The 20,964-nt window shown below is 39.0% G+C and overlaps 1 protein-coding gene across 1 annotated transcript; it reads right to left on the bottom strand.

The window, feature by feature from the left end:
* Positions 1–12,496: 12,496 nt before the first annotated feature.
* Positions 12,497–20,714, bottom strand: dera (deoxyribose-phosphate aldolase (putative)). Its single transcript, XM_058066594.1, has 9 exons — positions 20,549–20,714; positions 19,721–19,818; positions 19,459–19,606; positions 18,673–18,768; positions 18,462–18,596; positions 18,247–18,375; positions 14,868–14,980; positions 13,670–13,819; positions 12,497–13,573 (listed from the first exon to the last, which is right to left on the bottom strand). Exons 1-9 carry the CDS (start codon positions 20,577–20,579, stop codon positions 13,517–13,519), a joined length of 957 nt encoding a protein of 318 aa, XP_057922577.1. The 5' UTR covers positions 20,580–20,714; the 3' UTR covers positions 12,497–13,516.
* Between the last annotated feature and the right edge of the window lie 250 nt (positions 20,715–20,964).

Here is a 20,964-nt window from a genome sequence, read left to right as displayed (position 1 = left end):
ACAAAGCCCAGGGCAGTGATACTGATAAAATATAGAGTTTAACCATGTCCAGTATCAGCGTCTGTGCTCTGTCAACATTGTTGACACTCCCGAAAAATAGGGAAAATAGTAAACAGAATATTAGAAATGGAACATTTTATCACCATTAATGAGGAGGACACTCTTGAAATGATCGAAAAAACTAAAAATACAAATACAAGTCGGGCTTAACTTTCTAAACTCCGCGCATGTGACAGGAAATGTCAACTATCATATTGAATTGTCAGACATTGATAAAATAAGACTGTTGATAAAATATTATTGTTGAAATATTTTTGCAATTGTTGTGTTTACACTGTTTCGATATAATACATGTAATAAACTGAACATTTTCTGGAAACAAAATGGTCTTTTTATTAAATAGTATGTGATAATAAGATCGTCACATGGTTTGTCTGGTATCAGGCCCAGTATCATGCCCCCGCGTGCCAGTATCAGACCAAAAAACCCAAACTTGATTAATGGAACTTTAATTGTCAGACATTGATAAAATAAGACTGTTGATAAAATATTATTGTTGAAATATTTTTGCAATTATTGTGTTTACACTGTTTAGATATAACACATGTAATAAACTGAAATTTTTCTGGAAACAAAATGTTTTTTTAATTAAATAGTACGTGATAATAAGCTCATGATTAAATAGTATGTGATAATAAGATCATCACATGGTTTGTCTGGTATCAGTCCCAGTATCATGCCCCCTGGCCTACCTGATACCTGGCCTGATACCAGACAAACCATGTGATAACCTATAAATATCAGTGTATATGTTTTTTTTTTTGCTGATAATGATATCAACGTGGGAGTGGGACCTCGTCAGACTGCATCATGCTACGCAAAGCAGCAATCCGAGTATATCCGTGATCTGGAATTATTTCCAAAAAAGGAACAACTATAAAAGTACATACTCATTAACGTACTTGGTGTGTACTTTGTGTGTACTCACTTATCAGACCGTGTCTTTATCAACTATTTCAATAGCGGTTATCAATTTATTGCCATCGTTAAGTCTGATGTGAAATGGATAAGGAGTCGGACTGAATAAACTTTGCTTCTTCCTACTCCTTTTTGGATATGCAGAATAGTGAATTGTGTCGTGTGATGCGCTCCGCTGTCATTTGTGGGCGTGTCCAAGTCCATTTCCTTTGTGTGTAATGACACAGCACGCTACTACGGTGTGTTCAAGGGCTGCCGAACTTCTTCACGGCTTCTTAAGGGTGAATTTAGCATTTATTTGGGAACTATTCGGGGTCAAAAAGGGAATTTTGAGTAGATGTCAATGGGATTTGGAGAAAAGTCGGCATGAAAATGTCCTCAAATTCAATTAAAAAAAATTTTTTTCTTTTTTTTACAATTGAAGAGTTGAACAATAATGAATTTAGTTTCCCTAATACAGAAACAAAACAACACTAAAGTCCAATTCCTGCTTGAAAACTTCACCTGAGTCCTCCAGCATGAATAAGAAAAAGTTGTAGCGTGTATTTATTCAGCCATGTTTACTCATGATCATTTCCCTCCAGGACATGGCTGTAGCTTGTGTGTGTGTGTGTGTGTGTGTGTGTGTGTGTGTGTTGTGTGTGTGTGTGTCTCCTCAGCGTGGGCGGTTACCGCAGGGAAGTTTGCTTGTGTTGCAAGCGAGGCTTCTTTTTAAGTTCCACTTGTGGTCGGCAGCTTGTTTCTTCGCAGAGATCCACTGCAGGGGTTCAGGAAGGCTCCACAATGCAAGGTTGTCTTATCTATTTTGAATGATATCGCCACAGACTATGAAAGAAGCCAGGTGCCTAGGCCAGAGGGGTTGTAGGACCTCCAGAGTAAGAGAAGGAGCGAGCGAGGAGGGCTGGACCAGAAAGACTAAGTTTACAAGTTCTTTGGTAGTTGTGAACTTGGGCTGGTGTTGGCAGACAGTTCTCAGTGTGAACACAAAGAAGAGAACGTCTCAAACACAATTCAACCCGTCACGCTGGACCACCACGTGGTCCATTTGGATTTTCCTCGTAAATTTCAGTCAAATTTCGAATGGTACGACCTCAACAGCTTCCACTTTCGCAGTGAATCTATTCTTCAAATCTCACTCCCTGACAAAATGAGTTTGTAGACGTCTCTATAGAGCAGGGTCTCAAACATGCGGCCCGCGGGCCAAATGTGGCCCGCAGGACACTAGTTTGAGGCCCCTGCCTTGATATGAAAGTTTAATGTTAGTTTGATATGGATGCTGTATGGTATCATGTACCCAGAAAAAATTATTACGTTTGATTCATGTTCATGTTAAAGGTTAAATAACTGTTAATAGTTATCCTCCCTATCCGTGTGGAAGTGGTAAGTTTTTGGCTATTTAAGTTGAAAGAAAATAACTTGAAGGCTACCGTTGAGGTCGCTAGCTCTCCAGTTTGCGAGTTAGCATGTGTCTTAATAGTTATCCTCCCTATCCGTGTGGAAGTGGTAAGTTTTTGGCTACAGGGCTCTAATAATGCTTTGTTCATTTTAATCTGAAAAAAAATCATTTGTCTACATGTGGTTTCTTTAGTTTTTATTATTTGCCGTTTTATTATTATTATATTTATTTATTACTGATTGATTGATTTTCTTTATTCTTGATTTGTTTATTTATTTTTCATCTTATTTTGTGCAGAAAAATAAAAATAAAGATATTTGAGAACAGTGGAATGTTTTATCAGAGCTTTTATTGTAGAAAATCGGAACCAAAGCACTGAAAAAGTTTGTATATTTTTCTGTTTTTAATAAATTTGTTTTTTTTTTTTTTTGAAAACCTGATGCGGCCCAGTCTCACCCAGACCCTAGCTCCAGTGGCCCCCAAGTAAATTAAGTTTGAGACCCCTGCTACAGAGAATAATCTCCATTCAACTCAAAGATTGGGTCAATAGCAGAACCTCTGAGAAGCACCGCTGAGACACAGGAATTTGACTCACGGCCTGGAAATATAAATCTGGAGGAATCTCTGTCAAGGAAGCACGGACAGAATAATTGTTTGCAATGGGAAATCTCAATGGAGTCCTCAGAGCTCATTCGGAGCGCTTTTGAAGTGAGCGCTGACATTGAAGAAACTCAAGGGCGGCGAGGGAACGAGGGGCATTTCAAAAGGAGAGAATGACGGAGCAGAGCGCTCACCTTCGAAATTATAAGAAGTGATTTCAAGAGCGCCGTCAAGTTTTAAACCGAGGTGGGAGGAGGAGGAGGTCCTTAAGAAGAAGAAGAAGAAGAAGAAGAAGAGGAAGACGTGAAATCTCAGTACTTGAGGAGATCATTAAAAATGAAACAAGTTGTGCTTGCAAAGTAGGAGCTTGTCTCGCTTTCTCACCTTCAAATTTATTTGCCCGGTAGAGTTTTGTCTCTGTTGTAAAAAAAACTCCACGCCAATACATTTTATATCGTTGGCGAACCCGGATAGCGTCTTTACACTTTTACTCTAAGGAGAGTCTGGGGACCTTCCATTCCGTGGATTATTTTCAAGGCATCCTGGCCGTATTGAAGAAAAATAGCGAGAAGATAATCATATCAGAGGATAAATATTTTACAATTGTCATCTCTGTTTCTTTAATAAAAATGAAAGTGTCATTTTTGGTCCAACATTCAGCTTAAAGGGATAGTTTGGATTTTTTTGAGAAGAGTTGTAGTGCATCAACAGTGACTTACCCCCCACTGGTCGGATATTTCGGATGAGGAACATAGTTCCGGTTAGTTGGTGGTGCCCTTTGTATTGAGTTGTGGACTCCTGTAGTTCAGCTGAAAGCTTTCTAGATCTTCCAGATTCTGTACCTCTGTCACCCCCAGCCCCCCTTCCACTGTGATTGGTCACACTCCCGTTTCTTACAATTCTTACTTCCAGCTTGTTCTTCTGATTATTCAACACAATTAAGTAACGCCCAGAAAGGCGTCGGACTTCAGCAACAGTTTGGCTTCACCCGTGTTCACAAAACGGCCCCGTGTGCAGGAGTTGACAGATGAGCATATTTTTCTCTCGCAGGCTGGGAATCGGGAACTCCAACCACTCGTGCCTGATGCTTACCTCTTTAGGCAAGGTAGCGTTCCCTCACATCTGAACAAACGTGAAACAGAGTGGAAGGAAGGGCAGGCCTACGACGTGTACCCTGGCATGCCCATATAAGGAAATTCAGGTTGCACTGACATCAATGGAACTCGATGTCAAAAAAACGAGCGTGCAGAACGACCCAAAACTTATTTCAGGGCTCACAATCACTCAGTATCACTTTGGCTAGAATACAACATTGACTTTTTAACAACATTAATAATAGGAAAAAGAAAAGAAAAACATAATAGGTCCACTTTAACATTATTAGAGCCCTCTCCATGTGAAATAACACCCCTATAGTCAATTCTACACTCGTATTACCCAATATAGTAGGCATAATAACAGAAAATAAGACATAAATAAGACTTGTACTCATGTGTGTTTCCATAAATGTGTTCCGGTGCTACAGGAGAGCTGATAAGAAGTGATGTTGACATTTGTTCATTCATTCATTTTCTACCGCTTATCCTCACGAGGCTACAAAATTATATGCAATCAATGATGCTCAAATTTGCATCAATACATATTTCACAATATTGGTGATTATTGGCCCCATCGGGAAATATTTGTTCATTTATTGAAGACACGTCATCCGTTAGCTCCTGTTATTCATTCATTTATTTTATACCGCTTATCCTCACGAGGGTCGCAGGGGGGGGGGGGGGGGGGGGTGCTGGAGCCTATCCCAACTGTCTTCGGGCGAGAGGCGGGGTACACCCTGGACTGGTGGCCAGCCAATCCCAGGGCACATATAGACAAACAACCATTCACACTCACAATTTGGAGTGGCTAATTAACCTAGCATGTTTTTGGAATGTGGGAGGAAACCGGAGTACCCGGAGAAAACCCACGCATGCACGGGGAGAACATGCAAACTACACACAGAGATGGCCGAGCGTGGAATCGAACGCGGGTATTCTAGCTGTGAGGCCCGCTTGCAAACCACTTATCCAAAACTGATATACTGATACTACTGATAGTATACTATCAGTATACTGATACTGATACTAATAATAAGTATTTCAGAAAGATCCGTTTCAGGGACTAAAAAATTGGTCAACAATTCAAAGGTCAAAGCTTTTGGAGGTCGATGAAGCCTTGGCAGTTGGTGCCACTAATTCTAACTCCTTCTTCTTCTGTGGCCGAAGTTATTCTTTGATTTGTCTTATCAGCCAGTCAGCCGGTCCAAAGGGCATGCCCATAAATGGTTTCCACTATATTACCTTAAGGATACAAACAAAACCAAATGTCATGTTACAGAAACCCGCCACTAAAAAAAAAAAAAAAAAAACCCTACGTGGAATACAAGCCTAATTAATATCAGAAAAATCACTAGTTGAATCTGCTTGGAGAAGAAAGAAACCCTTTCCGTCGGTTCCATCCACGGCGAGATCATTACGTGAGTTTGAAGGCTGCAGCAGGCATCATCACGGGACGCCGTAACGAGTAAATAAAACACGCCGCTTCACTTGCCTACAGCAGTTAATAGGGCGGCCTTGCTGATCAAAAGAATATTAGCTTTGATTAATCAATCAATACCCCGGTGGCCTCCGTCCTGTCCATTGATCTGCAACACCATATGGAGGTCAGCGTCGGGCTCGGCGGCATGTGAAACGCTCGGCTGTGTTTTTCACACTGGCCCGCTCAAAACGAAAATCCGCCCTCATTGATTTTCCTTTCATTTCCCTCCTTTTGCCTTTTTCAAATCTTCTTCTCTTGCTCACACTGAGCGAAGTTGCAGTGGGAGTTTTAGACGTAAGTCGTAACGGCGGTGAAGGTGCCGTTCGTTGGTATTAAACATGCAACGCTCAGACGTTTGGAACGCTGGCGGGGTACAAATACCGTCAATGTGTTCAAGTAGAAATATATGAAATATGCAAACAGAGAACTAAAAAAAAAAATAACACAAGCTGCAAAAACGCAGTTGCAACTCTGACCAGCTATGCAATTATTAATGCTTTCTTGCAAAATACTACAATAGCACTTACTTAAGGTAAGCCCTGATTTATACTTATACTGCATTTCTTGGAGAAATGTGTCCAAACAGCATTAACATGAGTCAAATGACTGAATATGTCTGAGCTCTAAAGTGTAAAGTTTTGGCCAAGCTTTCAATCGTCAAGGTTGCACATTTTTATAATAATACATTGATCATTTTCAAAAGTACAAAATAAGACATTAGCGTATGTGAAATACTGCAAGCCTGGCTCTTCAATTCAATAAAGATATCATACATTTTGATTTTAACCTGACAATCAAAAATAAAAGCACAGTAAACCTCGGATATATCGGACTCGGATATATCGGAAATTCGCTCACAACGGACAGATAAAAAAGAACCAATTTTTCTGTAATGCATTTCCAATAAAAATTCATTGCATATATCGGATTTTTTATAACGGATTTCGCCTATTTCGGACAAAATCTCCAGTCCCGTTCCAATGCATTTCCATTAAATTTCCCTGGCATATATCGGATGGCCGCATCGTGGCGCTCCGATTCGCCGAATCGTGACAGGCCGCTATACGACGTCATTTGCAGCGTTGCCTGCGCGTCCAGGTACATTGGAAACATAGTCAAGGAAGTGCCTTTTTATAACGGATTAAATCCCATTTACGCATATACCGGATATAAATCCGATATATGCGTAAAACGGACATTTTCCGGTATACGCATATAACGGATTTCGCTTATATCGGACAAAACCAGTGGGAACAATTGAATCCGATATATCCGAGGTTTACTGTATTTGCAATTTGCGTAAAAGTACGAGAGTTACTATGTTTAGCGAGACGGTTCGATCCCAAGGCGGAGAACTGAGTCGACATGCAGTGATGTTTTTACCGTCACTTTGCATGACGCAACACAAGTTTCATTAAATGAAGAGGACGTACAAACAAAAAGAACCGACTACAACAGTGGTCTCAAACACGCGGCCCGCGGGCCAAATGTGGCCCGCAGGACACTAGTTTGAGGCCCCCGCCTTGATATGAAAGTTTAATGCTAGCGCGGCCCCGCGCAAGTTTGATATGGATGCTGTATGGTATCATGTACCCAGAATGTGAGTGTGAATGGTTGTTTGTCTATATGTGCCCTGTGATTGGCTGGCGACCAGTCTAGGGTGTACCCCGCCTTACGCCCGAAGACAGCTGGGATAGGCTCCAGCACCCCCCGCGACCCTCGTGAGGAAAAGCGGTAGAAAATGAATGAATGAATGAATGATTCATGTTCATGTTAAAGGTTAAATAACTGTTAATAGTTATCCTCCCTATCCGTGTGGAAGTGGTACGTTTTTGGCTTTTTTAAGTTTAAAGGAAATAACTTGAAGGCTACCGTTTAGGTCGCTAGCTCTCTAGTTTGCGAGTTAGCATGCATCTCAAGACCCTGCCGTTGCGCAATATGTTGTAAATAAAAAGAGTATAAATGTGACTATAGTCGTGTTTTGTCATGTCTACAGGGCTCTAATAATGCTTTGTTCATTTTAATGTGAAAAAAATCATTTGTTTACCCACCAACTATATGTGGTTTCTTAAGTTTTTATTATTTGCCGTATTATTATTATTATTATATTTATTTATTTATTACTGATTGATTGGTTCATTTCTAACACATGTATGTACATGTAAATATTACGGAGCTACTACACTTTAGAGGTGATTACTGTGAAGTCAAATAGCAGTAGAGGAAAAAAAAACATATACTGTACATTCATTCTTCAGCGGCGGCAAACAGCATGACAAATCCAAAGTGCGATTCATAATGGATAGCGGGGCCATTACTGACACCGTCTCCCCCGCTTTGGCCATTTTTTCTTCATCATAAACTACGTGTGGGGTGCCGGCGCCTCGGAAAGTGTCGTTTTTCACCGCCGCTGAGGGCCAAAGAAACACACTGATGAATTAAACAACGGGAAGACAATCAATCTGAGCAAGACAATTTGTCAGGTGTCAGGGACTTGATCGCTGCCGCGCTGCCGGGTGTTCATCCGAACCGTGCTGAACCCCGTGAATGGGTGGGGGCGGGTGCAATGCAAACAATGGAAAAAAGAACACAGAGCTTTTATCAAACACGTGTCCAAACTTTTTCCAGTATGAGAAAAATTGGTACAAGAAAAATGCTACATATTAAAGATGGTCAATATATGCTAAGCTAGCTGAATAAGACATATTAACCTTATGTTATAGACGACAAAACAAATTAGAATAGGGTTAATTAGCATATTTGACCTGGCCGTTCAGACTGCAGTACATCAGCGACATATCAGATTTACAGAATTTGTCTGTTCCCACTGACAGTACGCCCGAGTATTTACATTTTATTTTTTGAAGTATTTAATATATGAGGTGATGATGTAACTCCACACTTGTGCATTTCACTTCAGAGCAATTTTAAGCCATTAAAAGGTTGCAGAAGTGCGTTTCATAAGAGCTTGGCAGGGAACAACTGGATGGTTAAAGACACACATGACAGGAAGGAGGAAGTGAGAGAGCGTGGCGGAGTGTTTTAACGCATACGCGGGTAGTTCAGTTCATGGTGTTATATTTGTAAATATTGTAAACAATACAACTCTTTTTGTGTTGTTTATGTCGGTATAGTTGAGTTTTAGTGTCACAAAAGCAAGAAATATTTGTGTCCCTGTTTTAGTCGGAAACTGATATTTTCCTGAAACTTACCTATGTTCTACTGATGATGAAACAGTAAAAACTTTTTTTTTTTCTGGTCAAAGACTAAAAGTCTAATCTTGAACACATTGACAGATCAGTCCAAATCGTGTAAAATAGCTGGGACTAATGGCTGGGATCGAATGAGTTAATCATTCAGTCTATATTTAGACGGCCAATGAAATGACTCCTAAGCTAAGGACATGGTCAGAACCTAAAGAAGCCACCGTCTTGGATCTTCACTCCAGTATTGGCCCAGCCAGTCAGCGCTAGCTACCTAATTATTTTATGCTGCCGAAGACACCGAAGACACCGAAGAGACCGAAGAGACCGAAGAGACCCTACCTGCCGATGATCACTAAGGAGAAGTTAATAGTCTTTCAGACTTCAGGCTTCAGACTTTAACAACTAGTTTCAGGATACAGCTTGTTCACTTTAGACCAGGGGTGGGCAAACTACGGCCCGGGGGCCACATCCGGCCCGCCAAGTGTTTGAATACGGCCCGCCCAATCTTTCCAAAGTATTTCATTTAAACTCAACATACAACCTGGCATCATGGCCTGAGCCAACCTTTTGATGGTTGTATCAATTTCGTTTTTTGACATGGTCTGTTGTTTACAAAGTGCTCCTGAAAAAAGGGACACAAGCACATAATAATAATAATAATAATAATAATTATTATTATTATTATTATTATTATTATTATTATTATTATTATTATTAGATTATTAGATAATTATAATAATTATTAGAACTATTATGATTATTAGAATTATTATATTAATGCTAATTATTATATTAATTATATATAATATTGTTGTTATATTTGCATATTTTACATAATAATAATATAATAATTATTATTTTAATTTTATTGTAATTATTATAATATTTTATAATTTTTAAAATATTTAAATATAAATATAAAATAAAAAATAATAATAGCAGATTGCATGACAATTTTACAGATACAATAATACCAGGTGGACTGTTACGTGTAAAATATATAGTCTGCCCCCCCCCCCCTGTAAATTTTGTCATATCAATGCGAGTCAAAAAGTTTGCCCACCCCTGCTTTAGACTCATTTATACTTTTGAATATTTCACTATTTATTGTTTGATGTATACGTACCATGGTATTGGTATAAGAAATACCAAGAAAGGGTCAACTAATCCATTAAATTGAACCTATGAAGTGGAACAATGTGACTGTGAAAGTGTGTGTGTGTGTGTGTGTGTGATAGGGATCTGAGTAGATGGCCCAGGAAATCAATCAAGCAAGTTCCAGCCACCACGCCTCCTCCTTATCAAGTGGCAGTGTGCTGACCAATGGTTCGGATTTGAGATGATCTACATGCCTTTATGTAAGTGGGACTAATCCATCAAGTGCTGGGCCGTGGAGGCTCACTCAATCATGGCTGTGGGAGTCCACACCTCACACAAAGGTTTGGAGTTTTTATTTATTTATTTTATAGAGGTAAAAAAAAAAAATGATGGAAAAACGATTGAAAAGTTTGCATCATTTATTTAAGATATAAATTATATATTCACACACAGCCGACCCTTGTTTATCACGGTTATTTCGTTCCAGACCCGACTGCGATAAATGAATTTTTGCAAAGTAGAATCCAATATTAATAAATTGAATATTTTTGTCATTAGAGTATAGAAAGCCTGTTGATGACTTTGTACATATGGTTATTATTATTATTAGAGTCCTGTAGACATGAAATAACACCTCTATAGTATCCTTATCCTACACTCCTATTATTCTTTGTTTACACAACCACGGCTTTAAGCACAGCATAATAGCCAGCAAGCTAGTTAGCCTCCAGTATATTTATTCCGAATTTAGCAAAGGGTTTCAAGAGGAAAAAGGACAAAGTAAAAAAAAAAACATTTACCACTTCCACATTGAACGGGAGGAGAACTAATTTTTGAATATGCCAAGGTGGACTACTTGCAGTATGATTATTTACAATAATGTTTTGCATAATTATTGGCACTTAGTGACCAGAATACATTGTAAAACTTTCAATATTTTTTGATTAATAATAATAATAATAATAATAATAATAATAATAATAATAATAATAATAGGTCATTGTCAACTCCCAGATAGCAATCATTTATTAAGTCATTTTTGGAAGGGACAGCAGTAAATAACACATACCTTTTTTTCCTTTTATTTTATAATTGTATTTTTAATCATTTATGTTTTTCATATTTTTTCAACGATTAATTTCATTACAAGAGGGGTGTTTTAAATTAACTGCCAAGTTTTTCATTTTTTTAATCATTAAATCTGGTTACAAAAAAGGCTAAGCAGTTATAATTAAATTCATATACTGTTAGCTTTTATTTTTATTTTATTTTTTTACAAAAGGCATAGATTTTTCCTATTAAAAAAATGCATCTCCACATCGCCTTTGCGATCAAGCCAAACGACCCACCTTCCCTTAATGCAGCATGGCCTCATTCCCAGCCCTTTCCCTCCTCCTGCAGCATTCAAACGGTTCCCTTGTGTTTTTCCATCAAATCCTGCATTTCTCTCACAAAAAGCTCCCATCACCCCTCCCCTCCATAATTAATTCGCTCATTTATACTCACTTTCAGTCAAGGTCAAGCCTTGTGATAGCTTAATTAAAAAAGAAAAGGGAGAAGAAAGTTTTTGTCTTCAAATGATTCCTCAATTTTGTGAGCTGTTCAATCAGATCTTTTAAACTCACTTAACCCCTCGTGAATCCTCTCAGTTGGCTCAGCGTCCTGCTAATGAAATTAAGAAGACGTAGCCTCCATATCGGATTCAGCGCACATCGCTGGGGGGAATGTCGGAAGACTTGACGAGCACCCGGAGAATTGTGCAGGAAAGTTTGAAACGGGAGGATGCCATTGGAAAAGTATTTGATCCCCCACCGGTTGCATGAGTTATGTCCAGATGTTATTGTATTGTGTACAGTATCTCTTATTTGACAGATTATGACAATGGTAATTATGTTCATACTGCCAAAAACTGCCAAAATAATAAATAAATAAATAAATATATAAAATATAAAAGCAAAAATAAATACAAAAATAAAAAACAAGATTCAAAAATTAAAAATAAATACAAAAATAAATGTAGAAATAAATACAAAAATAAATATATGAATAGAATTACATATCAATAAATAAATAAAAGCACTCTGCTCTCATATATATTTATTTCATGCAGCAGACAATGTCAGCTTGAAATGCAGAAGGAAAAACTATTCAAATGAGGGGGCGGTCCTAAGTGCGTCCTGGGTTGAACTGTTCGCCTATTGGTTGATCGACATGCGAGTTCGAAAATCAACTAGGTATGCCTGCAAACAGCCACAGCAAGAGGAAGTATACAGGGAGAAAAGTATACATTTACCGGGACAATAATGGCGGGGTCCACCAGGAAGTCGGTGTCCGAGCTGGAGATTGCAGCCATATTTACCGCCATTGAGAGTGGTGTGGTGACTTCCTCTTGCTGTGGCTGTTTGCAGGCATACCTAGTCGATTTTCGAACTCACATGTCGATCAACCAATAGGCGAACAGTTCAACCCAAGACACACTTAGGACCGCCCCCTCATTTGAATAGTTTTTCCTTCTGCATTTCAAGCTGACATTGTCTGCTGCATGAAATAAATACATATGAGAGCAGAGTGCTTTTATTTATTTATTGATATGTAATTCTATTTATATATTTATTTTTGTATTTATTTCTACATTTATGTTTGTATTTATTTTTAATTTTTGAATCTTGTTTTTTATTTTTGTATTTATTTTTGCTTTTATATTTTATATATTTATTTATTTATTTATTATTTGGGCAGTTTTGGTCCTCCATAATCTCCAGACTGGCTGAACGTGACAATGGAAGACCATAACTGGTCATAAATGGAGATATCCTGCATGAACAGTTTTGACTTTATCGATATTGAATGTTTTAAAAAGTCAACTACAATTTTGGTGTCGATCCAAACAAATGATCAACATACATGTGTATCAGCGTCTGTATATTCCTACATTTAAGCAGTTTTGTTTCTGTTTTAAATATTATACAGAGAAGTAAACATACAAACAGACCAGCATGACAACGGCTAAAGAAGCTTAGCACCTTTACTTCACTTGTATTTTATTTTAGCTTCAATATAGAGTCATAACTCTATATTAGGAATGTACATTCATTCATTCATTCATTCGGGCGAGAGGCGGGGTACACCCTGGACTGGTGGCCGGACAATCCCAGGGGATACATATAGACAAACAACCATTCACACTCACATTCATACCTATGGACAATTTGGAGTGGCTAATTAACCTAGCATGTTTTTGGAATGTGGGAGGAAACCGGAGTACCCGGAGAAAACCCACGCATGCACGGGGGGAGAACATGCAAACTCCACACAGAGATGGCCGAGGGTGGAATTGAACCCTGGTCTCCTAGCTGTGAGGTCTGCGCGCTAACCACTCGACCGCCGTGCCGTGCCGGAATTAGGAATGTTATTTTAGATAAATTGACTATACAGTGAAGAGTTGGGTGGGAATCACCATGGAAGTCAACCAGCATCATGGAGCAGGTTGTGTTCGAGGTCCTGGTGCTGCTTCATGTTAGCTCATTGTACTAAGACCCCCATCAGAGGAGCTTTAAGGTTAAAAAGTGTCGTTTTTTGTGAAGTGTGCTACTTGAACGGGACTGAGGCTTGTGTGGTGATCTTGACTTCCTGATGGGTCTTTCGGAACATCTCCAGAGCTTCAAGCCATCGGAAGCTCGTAGTAGGCCGCATACTGTCCGGTCACATGATGATAAATCTGGCCCAACGACAGCACGTTCGTAATTATTAGCGTGACGTCGTGAACCGTGTCTAATATTTTGGTGGCATGAGAAAGTCCGAGCTGCGTTCCCACCTGTCTCTCGATGTCAGCCAGCAGACTGCTGGCTCCCAAGCGGAAGAGGTGAGGAGATAGCCAATCATTGCCCAGCTCCTCCTTCATTAGCATAAGCCACACCAAGGACTCCTTGGCTGTTCGGATGCCCCCCGCGGGCTTGAAGCCCACCTGAGGAAACGCATACGAATCCCTGCTGATTAACTAACTTGGAGCGATTAATCTCAACAACTATTAACAACTATGAACAGCAGTAAGGAGTGCTAGTGACCCTGTGTCACTCTTCAATACAAGAGAAGATTTTAACATTCATTTTAAGAAAAGTATGAATAAATATGACTGGCAAAAACAATAGTTTTTGTTTAATGTTTACTGACACAAATAATGACGCTAAACGATATTACTGACAATATTTGTCATTATTTGCATTCATCATTGTACTAAAATTAATATACAGTAAACCTCGGATATATCGGATTCAATTGTTCCCACTGGTTTTGTCCGATATAAGCGAAATCCGTTATATGCGTATACCGGAAAATGTCCGTTTTACGCATATATGGGATTTATATCCGGTATATGCGTAAATGGGATTTTATCCGTTATAAAAAGGCACTTCCTTGACTATGTTTCCAATGTACCTGGACGCGCAGGCAACGCTGCAAACGCTGCAAATGACGTTGTATAGCGGCCTGTCACGATTCGGCGAATCGGAGCGCCACGATGCGGCCATCCGATATATGCGAGGGAAATTTAATGGAAATGCATTGGAACGGGACTGGAGATTTTGTCCGAAATAGGCGAAATCCGTTATAAAAAAAACGATATATGCAATGAATTTTTATTGGAAATGCATTACAGAAAAATTGGTTCTTTTTTATCTGTCCGTTGTGAGCGAATTTCCGATATATCCGAGTCTGATATATCCGAGGTTTACTGTATCTGCAATATGTCTGCTCCTGTATATGCTCCTGTGCAATATTATGTGTATATCTTGTATATATGTCTTTTTTTACTCTACTTTTTGTATACCTTTTAACTTGACTATTGCACTGAAAGGAAAAGCTCTCCAATCTCATTTTGCATAATGACAATAAAGGCCATTCCGTTTTATAAGACCAAATAAATGTTATGTTATGGAATATATAATAATAATAATAATAATATGTGTATCGAATCGTTCATCATAAAGAGACTAAATATTGAGAGTGAGACTTACCTTGTGGCCCGTACACAGGAAGTAGTCACGTATGGCCCTCACCATCACTATGGCGACGGGGTAGGTAGCATTGACCGATTCCTTTCCTGTGGATGTCTTGATGAAGTCGGAGCCTGGAAGAAATGAACATAATACATTTATCAGGGGCATGATGATGAAAGTTATGGATTTTAACTTTGGCGATCATGGCTTTCCATTTTTCCCTTTTTCCATTTTTCTGACCTATAAATGTAGTTGGAATGTTGTATTCTCACGTTAAAGGATGCCAAAGTTTCAGATGATGAGGTTTGCGTATTTGGAAGTGAGCCCTGAAAGAAGTTTGGGATGGCTCAAAATGCTCGGTTTCAGAAGGCGTGGTATAACTACCGCTTTGTGATGTCACAGAGGGACGGACTTCCTTGTATGGAAGAAATGTGTAAGAAACAGATTTTAATCTGTCAACGGCATTTCACAATCGACAGTTTTGTGAACATGGGCCGGTATGCAGTTGGGCGAGCCGACAAAGTTGCTGAAGCCTGACGTTTTTCCAACGTTACCAACATCAGAAGATCAAGCAGTAAGTAACAATTTTTCAGTGCGCTAACTGGGTTTATTTTGCGTAAGTTGCTAATTGCCATTTCCAACACCAATCGGTGTCTCCGCACAAGTTCGTTAAAAACTGGTAGTCCCGCAAAAAATATCATACGTTACCGATGATGTCGAAATGCTAAAATGCTAAAGCTACTTACCATCGAAAGACGTCTTGAAGTAGCCTGACTTATATAAAAACTTAGTCTCTACTTCCAGATTGGATTCGGGATCCAACCCATATGGTTGTATGTTAAAAGCCGTCATTTTAAAAAGATAAATCGCCGTTTATTATCAACTCCTGTACAGTTTATGAACTCCTATAAAGTTGGGTTCACAGCTAGCGGCACAAACCGGAAGTCCTGTGACCAACCACAGCTGAGTGGGCGTGCCTGGAGGCGGGCCATGGGAACGGGAAACATGAAATCCAAAGAAATACAGCTGAATAGGTGCAGTTTCTGGAAGGACTAGAAAGCTTTCTGTGCTGGTTATTGTGTGTAGCTGCTCTATGAGTCCACAAGTCAGTACAAATGAGCATAGGTCCCCTTTAAATGACACAAAAGTTGCTTCTCATAACAAAACATCTCTTAGAGTGTAGTTTCCTGCTGATGGTCGGACGAATGATGGCTGTCGCAGCAGTTTTGAGGCATGTTTATTTATCACATTGACGCTGCATCGCAGCCCTTTGCATCTCGTCGCTCTCAACGATTCGATTGTGTCCTCAACATGAATTAGCATGATAGAATTTAAATCCGTATAAATAAATCACAAAGGGCCAAAAACCGATACGGAAATCATTTCTACGATGAATGGAAGTGCACTTTCGATGTGTGACCTTAAGTCTTCCGCTCGTCAGCACACAGTTCTAATTCCCGATTGGGTGCTCCAGAGCCTATATATAGGTGGACAGTGGACTCTCAGGCCTGCTTAGACCAGAACAGATGTTGCCGCTGATGGCTAACAAGAGGACAGCTGTACGCTCATCAATAAAAAAAAGCTTCATTTTTCCTTCTTTCCTTCACGGCCAATTATCAGCTTTCCTGATAAAAATAGAAGATGAAAGTCCGTTCTTTTAATAGATTACCCACAAACCCCTCACATCAGCCCTCCTGTCTCCCTGGTGTATAATGACTGTTCATTATGGAACAGAACAAGATGAACATTTTCCAGTTCATTAAAGACATGTGCTAGGAATTTTTCCCAGTCAGGTCTTTTTTTTTTTTTAGCCTCAAACTGGCATAATCCTTAAGATTCGTTATGGGGTGTCTTAATTACCAGATAATGGATAACGGTTATTAAATACGGGTGGCGGTAATGAAGCTCAATTCATTTGTGTGGGGCGGTAGGGGTGGGGGGAAATAGCTCGCGTCAGAGATTAATAGATGAAATTATCATTCAATTTCAGGAATCTCATCCGCAATTCATAGGAACAAGAGGAGATTAAGAAGTGAGAGTGGCGACAAAAGCAATGCATTTTAATAACGATCGCTATCAGAGCCCCTGACAATTTGGTTGGTAATCAGCTTATTATGTGACGGCCAGTTAAGCGCTGAAAGCCCGTGTGTGTCTATTTAGCAGCATATGGAAACGCAACAGGCCGCACCGTGGTTAGCATGTTGGCTACAAAGTGAAGAAATATGGAGGATTGAGGTTTTTGCGTGCATGGGTTTCCTCCGGGTACTTCCTCCCACATTCCAAAAACATGCATGTAGGTTAACTGGCAAGTTGTGAAAAGTCGTTTGTCTACACGTGCCCTGTGATTGGTTGGTGACCAGTCCAGGGTGTACGCCGCCTCCTGCCCAACTTTTTTTCTGGATCTGTTGGGGCACAAACTCACTTGCCCCCATGACTTTGGTGTCCTCGGTGTGGTCCGTGACACGTTGTACAAATAGGAATTTAACAAGAACAAACTAAATAACAACAGCAGCAACAAAAACTGAATAATCAGCAGTCATTTTATAAGAATTAAGTGAAAATATTTAGAGAAAAAAAGTCATAATTTTATGATAACTTTGTAATATTATGAGGTAAAATAATGTCATTTTTGTCGCATAAAGTTGAAATATTCAAGAAAGGCTTTTTAAAGTCTTAATGTTATGAACACAACAAATCAATAATATCAGAAAATATTTTTTTAAAATAAAAATAAATGAGTAAAATTAGATTAGGGTTCTGTCAAAATACTATGGGGATGCAGTCATAATTACGGTAAGAAAATATACAAGACAACAGCAGAAATGAAATAAAAACAGCTGTAATTTTATGAGATTAAATTAAAATATTAAGAGAAAAAAAATCCTGGTTTTACGATATAAACTGGTAGTATTATGAGGAAAAATAATGTAATTTTATTAGCAGTGAGATGAAATATTAAAGAAAAATATAATTTTTTAAAGTCGTAATATTCTGAAAAACAAACAAAAGAAAATAAAGGTGTACTTTGTGGAAATTTGGGTTGCAAAAAACTAATATAAAGTCATAATATTATGTGAGAAAATCATAATAATAGAAAAATAAAATTCCCAAGATTATTTGAGAAGAATGTTTCATTTCTTTTTTTTATAATAAAAAAAAACAACAGCAAAAAAGGGAAAAAAAAATGAAGTTCGTACTATGCTGTAAGTACGTTTTTTTTTTACTTAGATCACCTACATTTACAAAATATCAAAGCGGCCCTTGTATCCCTTCATTTTTCCGTATGTGGCCCTTGGTGGAAAATGTTTGGACACCCCTAATTATGGTGATAGTTTGAATGAAAATACATATATGCAAATATGTCAAAGCAGACTGTTTTGGTTTTGGTGCCACTGACCGGCCATCATGGAGACCAGACTGGCCTTGTAGACGTTGGTGAAGGTGCCCAGCTCTCCGATGGCCAGGATGGTCTTCATGTGGGCGTCGCCACAGGCCTCTCGAAACTGACGGATCTCATCATACATGGCTGTGGATGTGTACAAATACACAACTCTGTAACAAAAGAAATCCACTGTATTTGCCCTTAAGTACGTTTGCGTGAGCACACCCGACCTTCCCACTGTCCCGTTAGGGCCAGAGTCCTGTTGATGACAATGTCGATTTCGGTTGCGCCGTCTTCAACGGCCATGCGGACTTCCTGCAGGCGGGTCTCCAGTGGCGTCTGACCAGCCGGGAAACCAGTAGCCACTGGAAGGGAAAATGTTATTATAATAGTCTTTTTCACATCATCATCATTTATCTTAATGTTCTTAGGTTTTCTTACCCGATGCCACGGGCAGATTGGAGTTCGCAGCTTTTAGTGATTTGACAGCGTCCGCAACACGTGACGGATACACGCACACTGCAGCGGTTGTCAAGCCTAAGAGACACAACATGAACCACAGTGGAGTGAAGGACACACTGAGTGATCTAAACTGGTCTGTGCCGCCCCCTGTGGGGCGAGAACCGAACTGTTAAAGGTATAAAAATTGGTTGGGTGGCCCAAAAGAAACAAATAATTATATTTTTTTACTATTTTTAAACTAATGTTTTAATTAAATATAAATAGTACATTAAATATTAAAAAAAAAAATCATGAGGAATACACACAATATGCTAAAAATTATTATTCAAAATTAAATTAAATTAAATTGCTTAAAGAAATGTAATCATTTTCAAAATAAAGACTAATAAATAAATAAAATAGAGAATAATAATATCATTTTTAAATGTATTAACATTAATACATTAAATTATAACGACATTTTCCGACACCAGAAAAATCCCTAAAAATGTAAATTACATTAAAGCCTGTAATATGCCACTCAAAGTTATTAAACACATTTAAAATTCAGTGTTACACCTTAAGAAAGAATTACAGGCATACGGTATACTGTTACACAACATCACATCTTGTCAGAGTATCTTCCTGCTGGAAAATGTTGAGCAAATTGAGTTGTGAGACAGCACCCTCTGCTGGATTCATAGCTCCGGCGCACCATCAAACCTTTCTTTCTATTTAAGATATCAATGGCTTCAAATACTCCAATGCAGTGAAGCAGCCGCAGACCTTTATCATGCATATCCATCCTCTTCAGCAAGTCGTACTGGACAGGCTGGATGGCTTTCATGCACAACCGATGGACGTTGGATGGAGTATCATCTCCTGCTAGAGTCGTCAGGTCAATACACGTGACAGCCTTCAGCAACCAAGCGGCCTGAAAAAAAACCCCAAACAAATTTGGATTTCTTGTTGAAATTTGAAGGAAAACATTAGGCGTTAGGGTAATAATGCAAACTCCGACTCACAAACCCCGCAAAGGTAGTTTTACCTGCCACTGTTTCTTTGGTATCTTCTGTCCTTGGATGTGCTGAGCTCTCCTTAGCACGGCTTGTGTGTTCACTCTCACTTTGGAGATCCACTCCAGGTCTGATGCACATATGCAATCAGGAAGAGAAAGAGGTCACACAGAGGTCTGTCTCTTTTTTTTTTTTTTTTTACCTCAAGTGTGTTCTTGTTTTTTCTGAAAAAAACTAAATGTTGCTGCCAAATATTGGCCCACCTCAGAGCTTAGGAATAACAACAATCGTAATATTTCAGGCAAACTGACTCCTTAAAGTGGAAAAGAGTAATAATAGCAAATACTGCATTTTATGTCAATCATAGGTTGTTTTTTTATTTATAATTTAAAGTGAAGTAAAGTTAGGTCAACTAAAAGGAGACTAGAAGGAAGGTATTCCATTTGTGTGCATTGTTGTCAGCTGAGTACAGTTGCTGTCATGCCTTTTTAATTCCATGGTCACGGGTCTCGCCATGCTTTCTACCAAACTTTGCTCTCACTTTGCATTAATTGCAACAAATAACAATATCCTTGAAGAATATACAGTGATGTGATGCATTCTGGACTGGGTCACATGGTTTAATTCCTGTGTTTAAAAGGTCAACTACCTCTAAAATGTTACTTATTAAGCAGGTAGAACGTCAGATGGCGACCTTGAGAAGATACAGTTCGACAACAAACATTAGAAAACAAACAAGATTGCAAAGTAACACATATATTACCTGAATTAATTGTACCGCATTTTTTGCAATATACATATGGCGACACGTGACATGAATTCATACAAGTTTAGTTGAGCTTTAGCATGCTAACACTTACCGAGCGTGGTGCCGGGGTTTCTTGCGGACATAATAAAAGAGATAAAATGTGTTTTGAGTGAAAATATTCTTGTTTTTACAGAAGCCGACCCACAACGACTGGATCTGTCACCGCTTCCTGGGTTTCGGTGTGTACAGGATGTGGAGGTCCTTCAAAGTAAAACGCATTTCCTGTTCAGTCAGCTTCGACTTCCGGTGAGCGTCGAGGTAAATTGTTTGCAAATAACACCTAATTGGACGGTGTGATATGTTGTGTTATGTTTTAAATGATCGTAAACGGTTTGATTTCGCACACTATTTAAGGATGGTAAGTGTTCCTTACCATTTGGGACGTTGTGAGTGCAAAATCCGGGTACTGACCGTGATTCTCAGTGTTACCGTACAGTATTTTATGCACTCAAAGGCTAAATATATGTA

The sequence above is a fragment of the Doryrhamphus excisus genome, chromosome 3 (genome assembly GCF_030265055.1).
Source record: "Doryrhamphus excisus isolate RoL2022-K1 chromosome 3, RoL_Dexc_1.0, whole genome shotgun sequence".
Lineage (NCBI taxonomy): Eukaryota > Metazoa > Chordata > Actinopteri > Syngnathiformes > Syngnathidae > Doryrhamphus > Doryrhamphus excisus.
The sequence above is the reverse complement of the archived record's forward strand: the minus strand, read 5'-3'. Positions and strand labels throughout refer to the sequence as shown.

Coding starts and splice junctions, on each gene's coding strand:
- dera (XM_058066594.1), bottom strand. CDS start 20,579: ATGTCCGCAAGAAACCCCGGCACCACGCTCG. Junction 19,819..20,548: donor AAACCCCGGCACCACGCTCG/GTAAGTGTTAGC, acceptor TATGTGCATCAG/ACCTGGAGTGGATCTCCAAA. Junction 18,376..18,461: donor CCTAACGGGACAGTGGGAAG/GTCGGGTGTGCT, acceptor ACACATCCACAG/CCATGTATGATGAGATCCGT.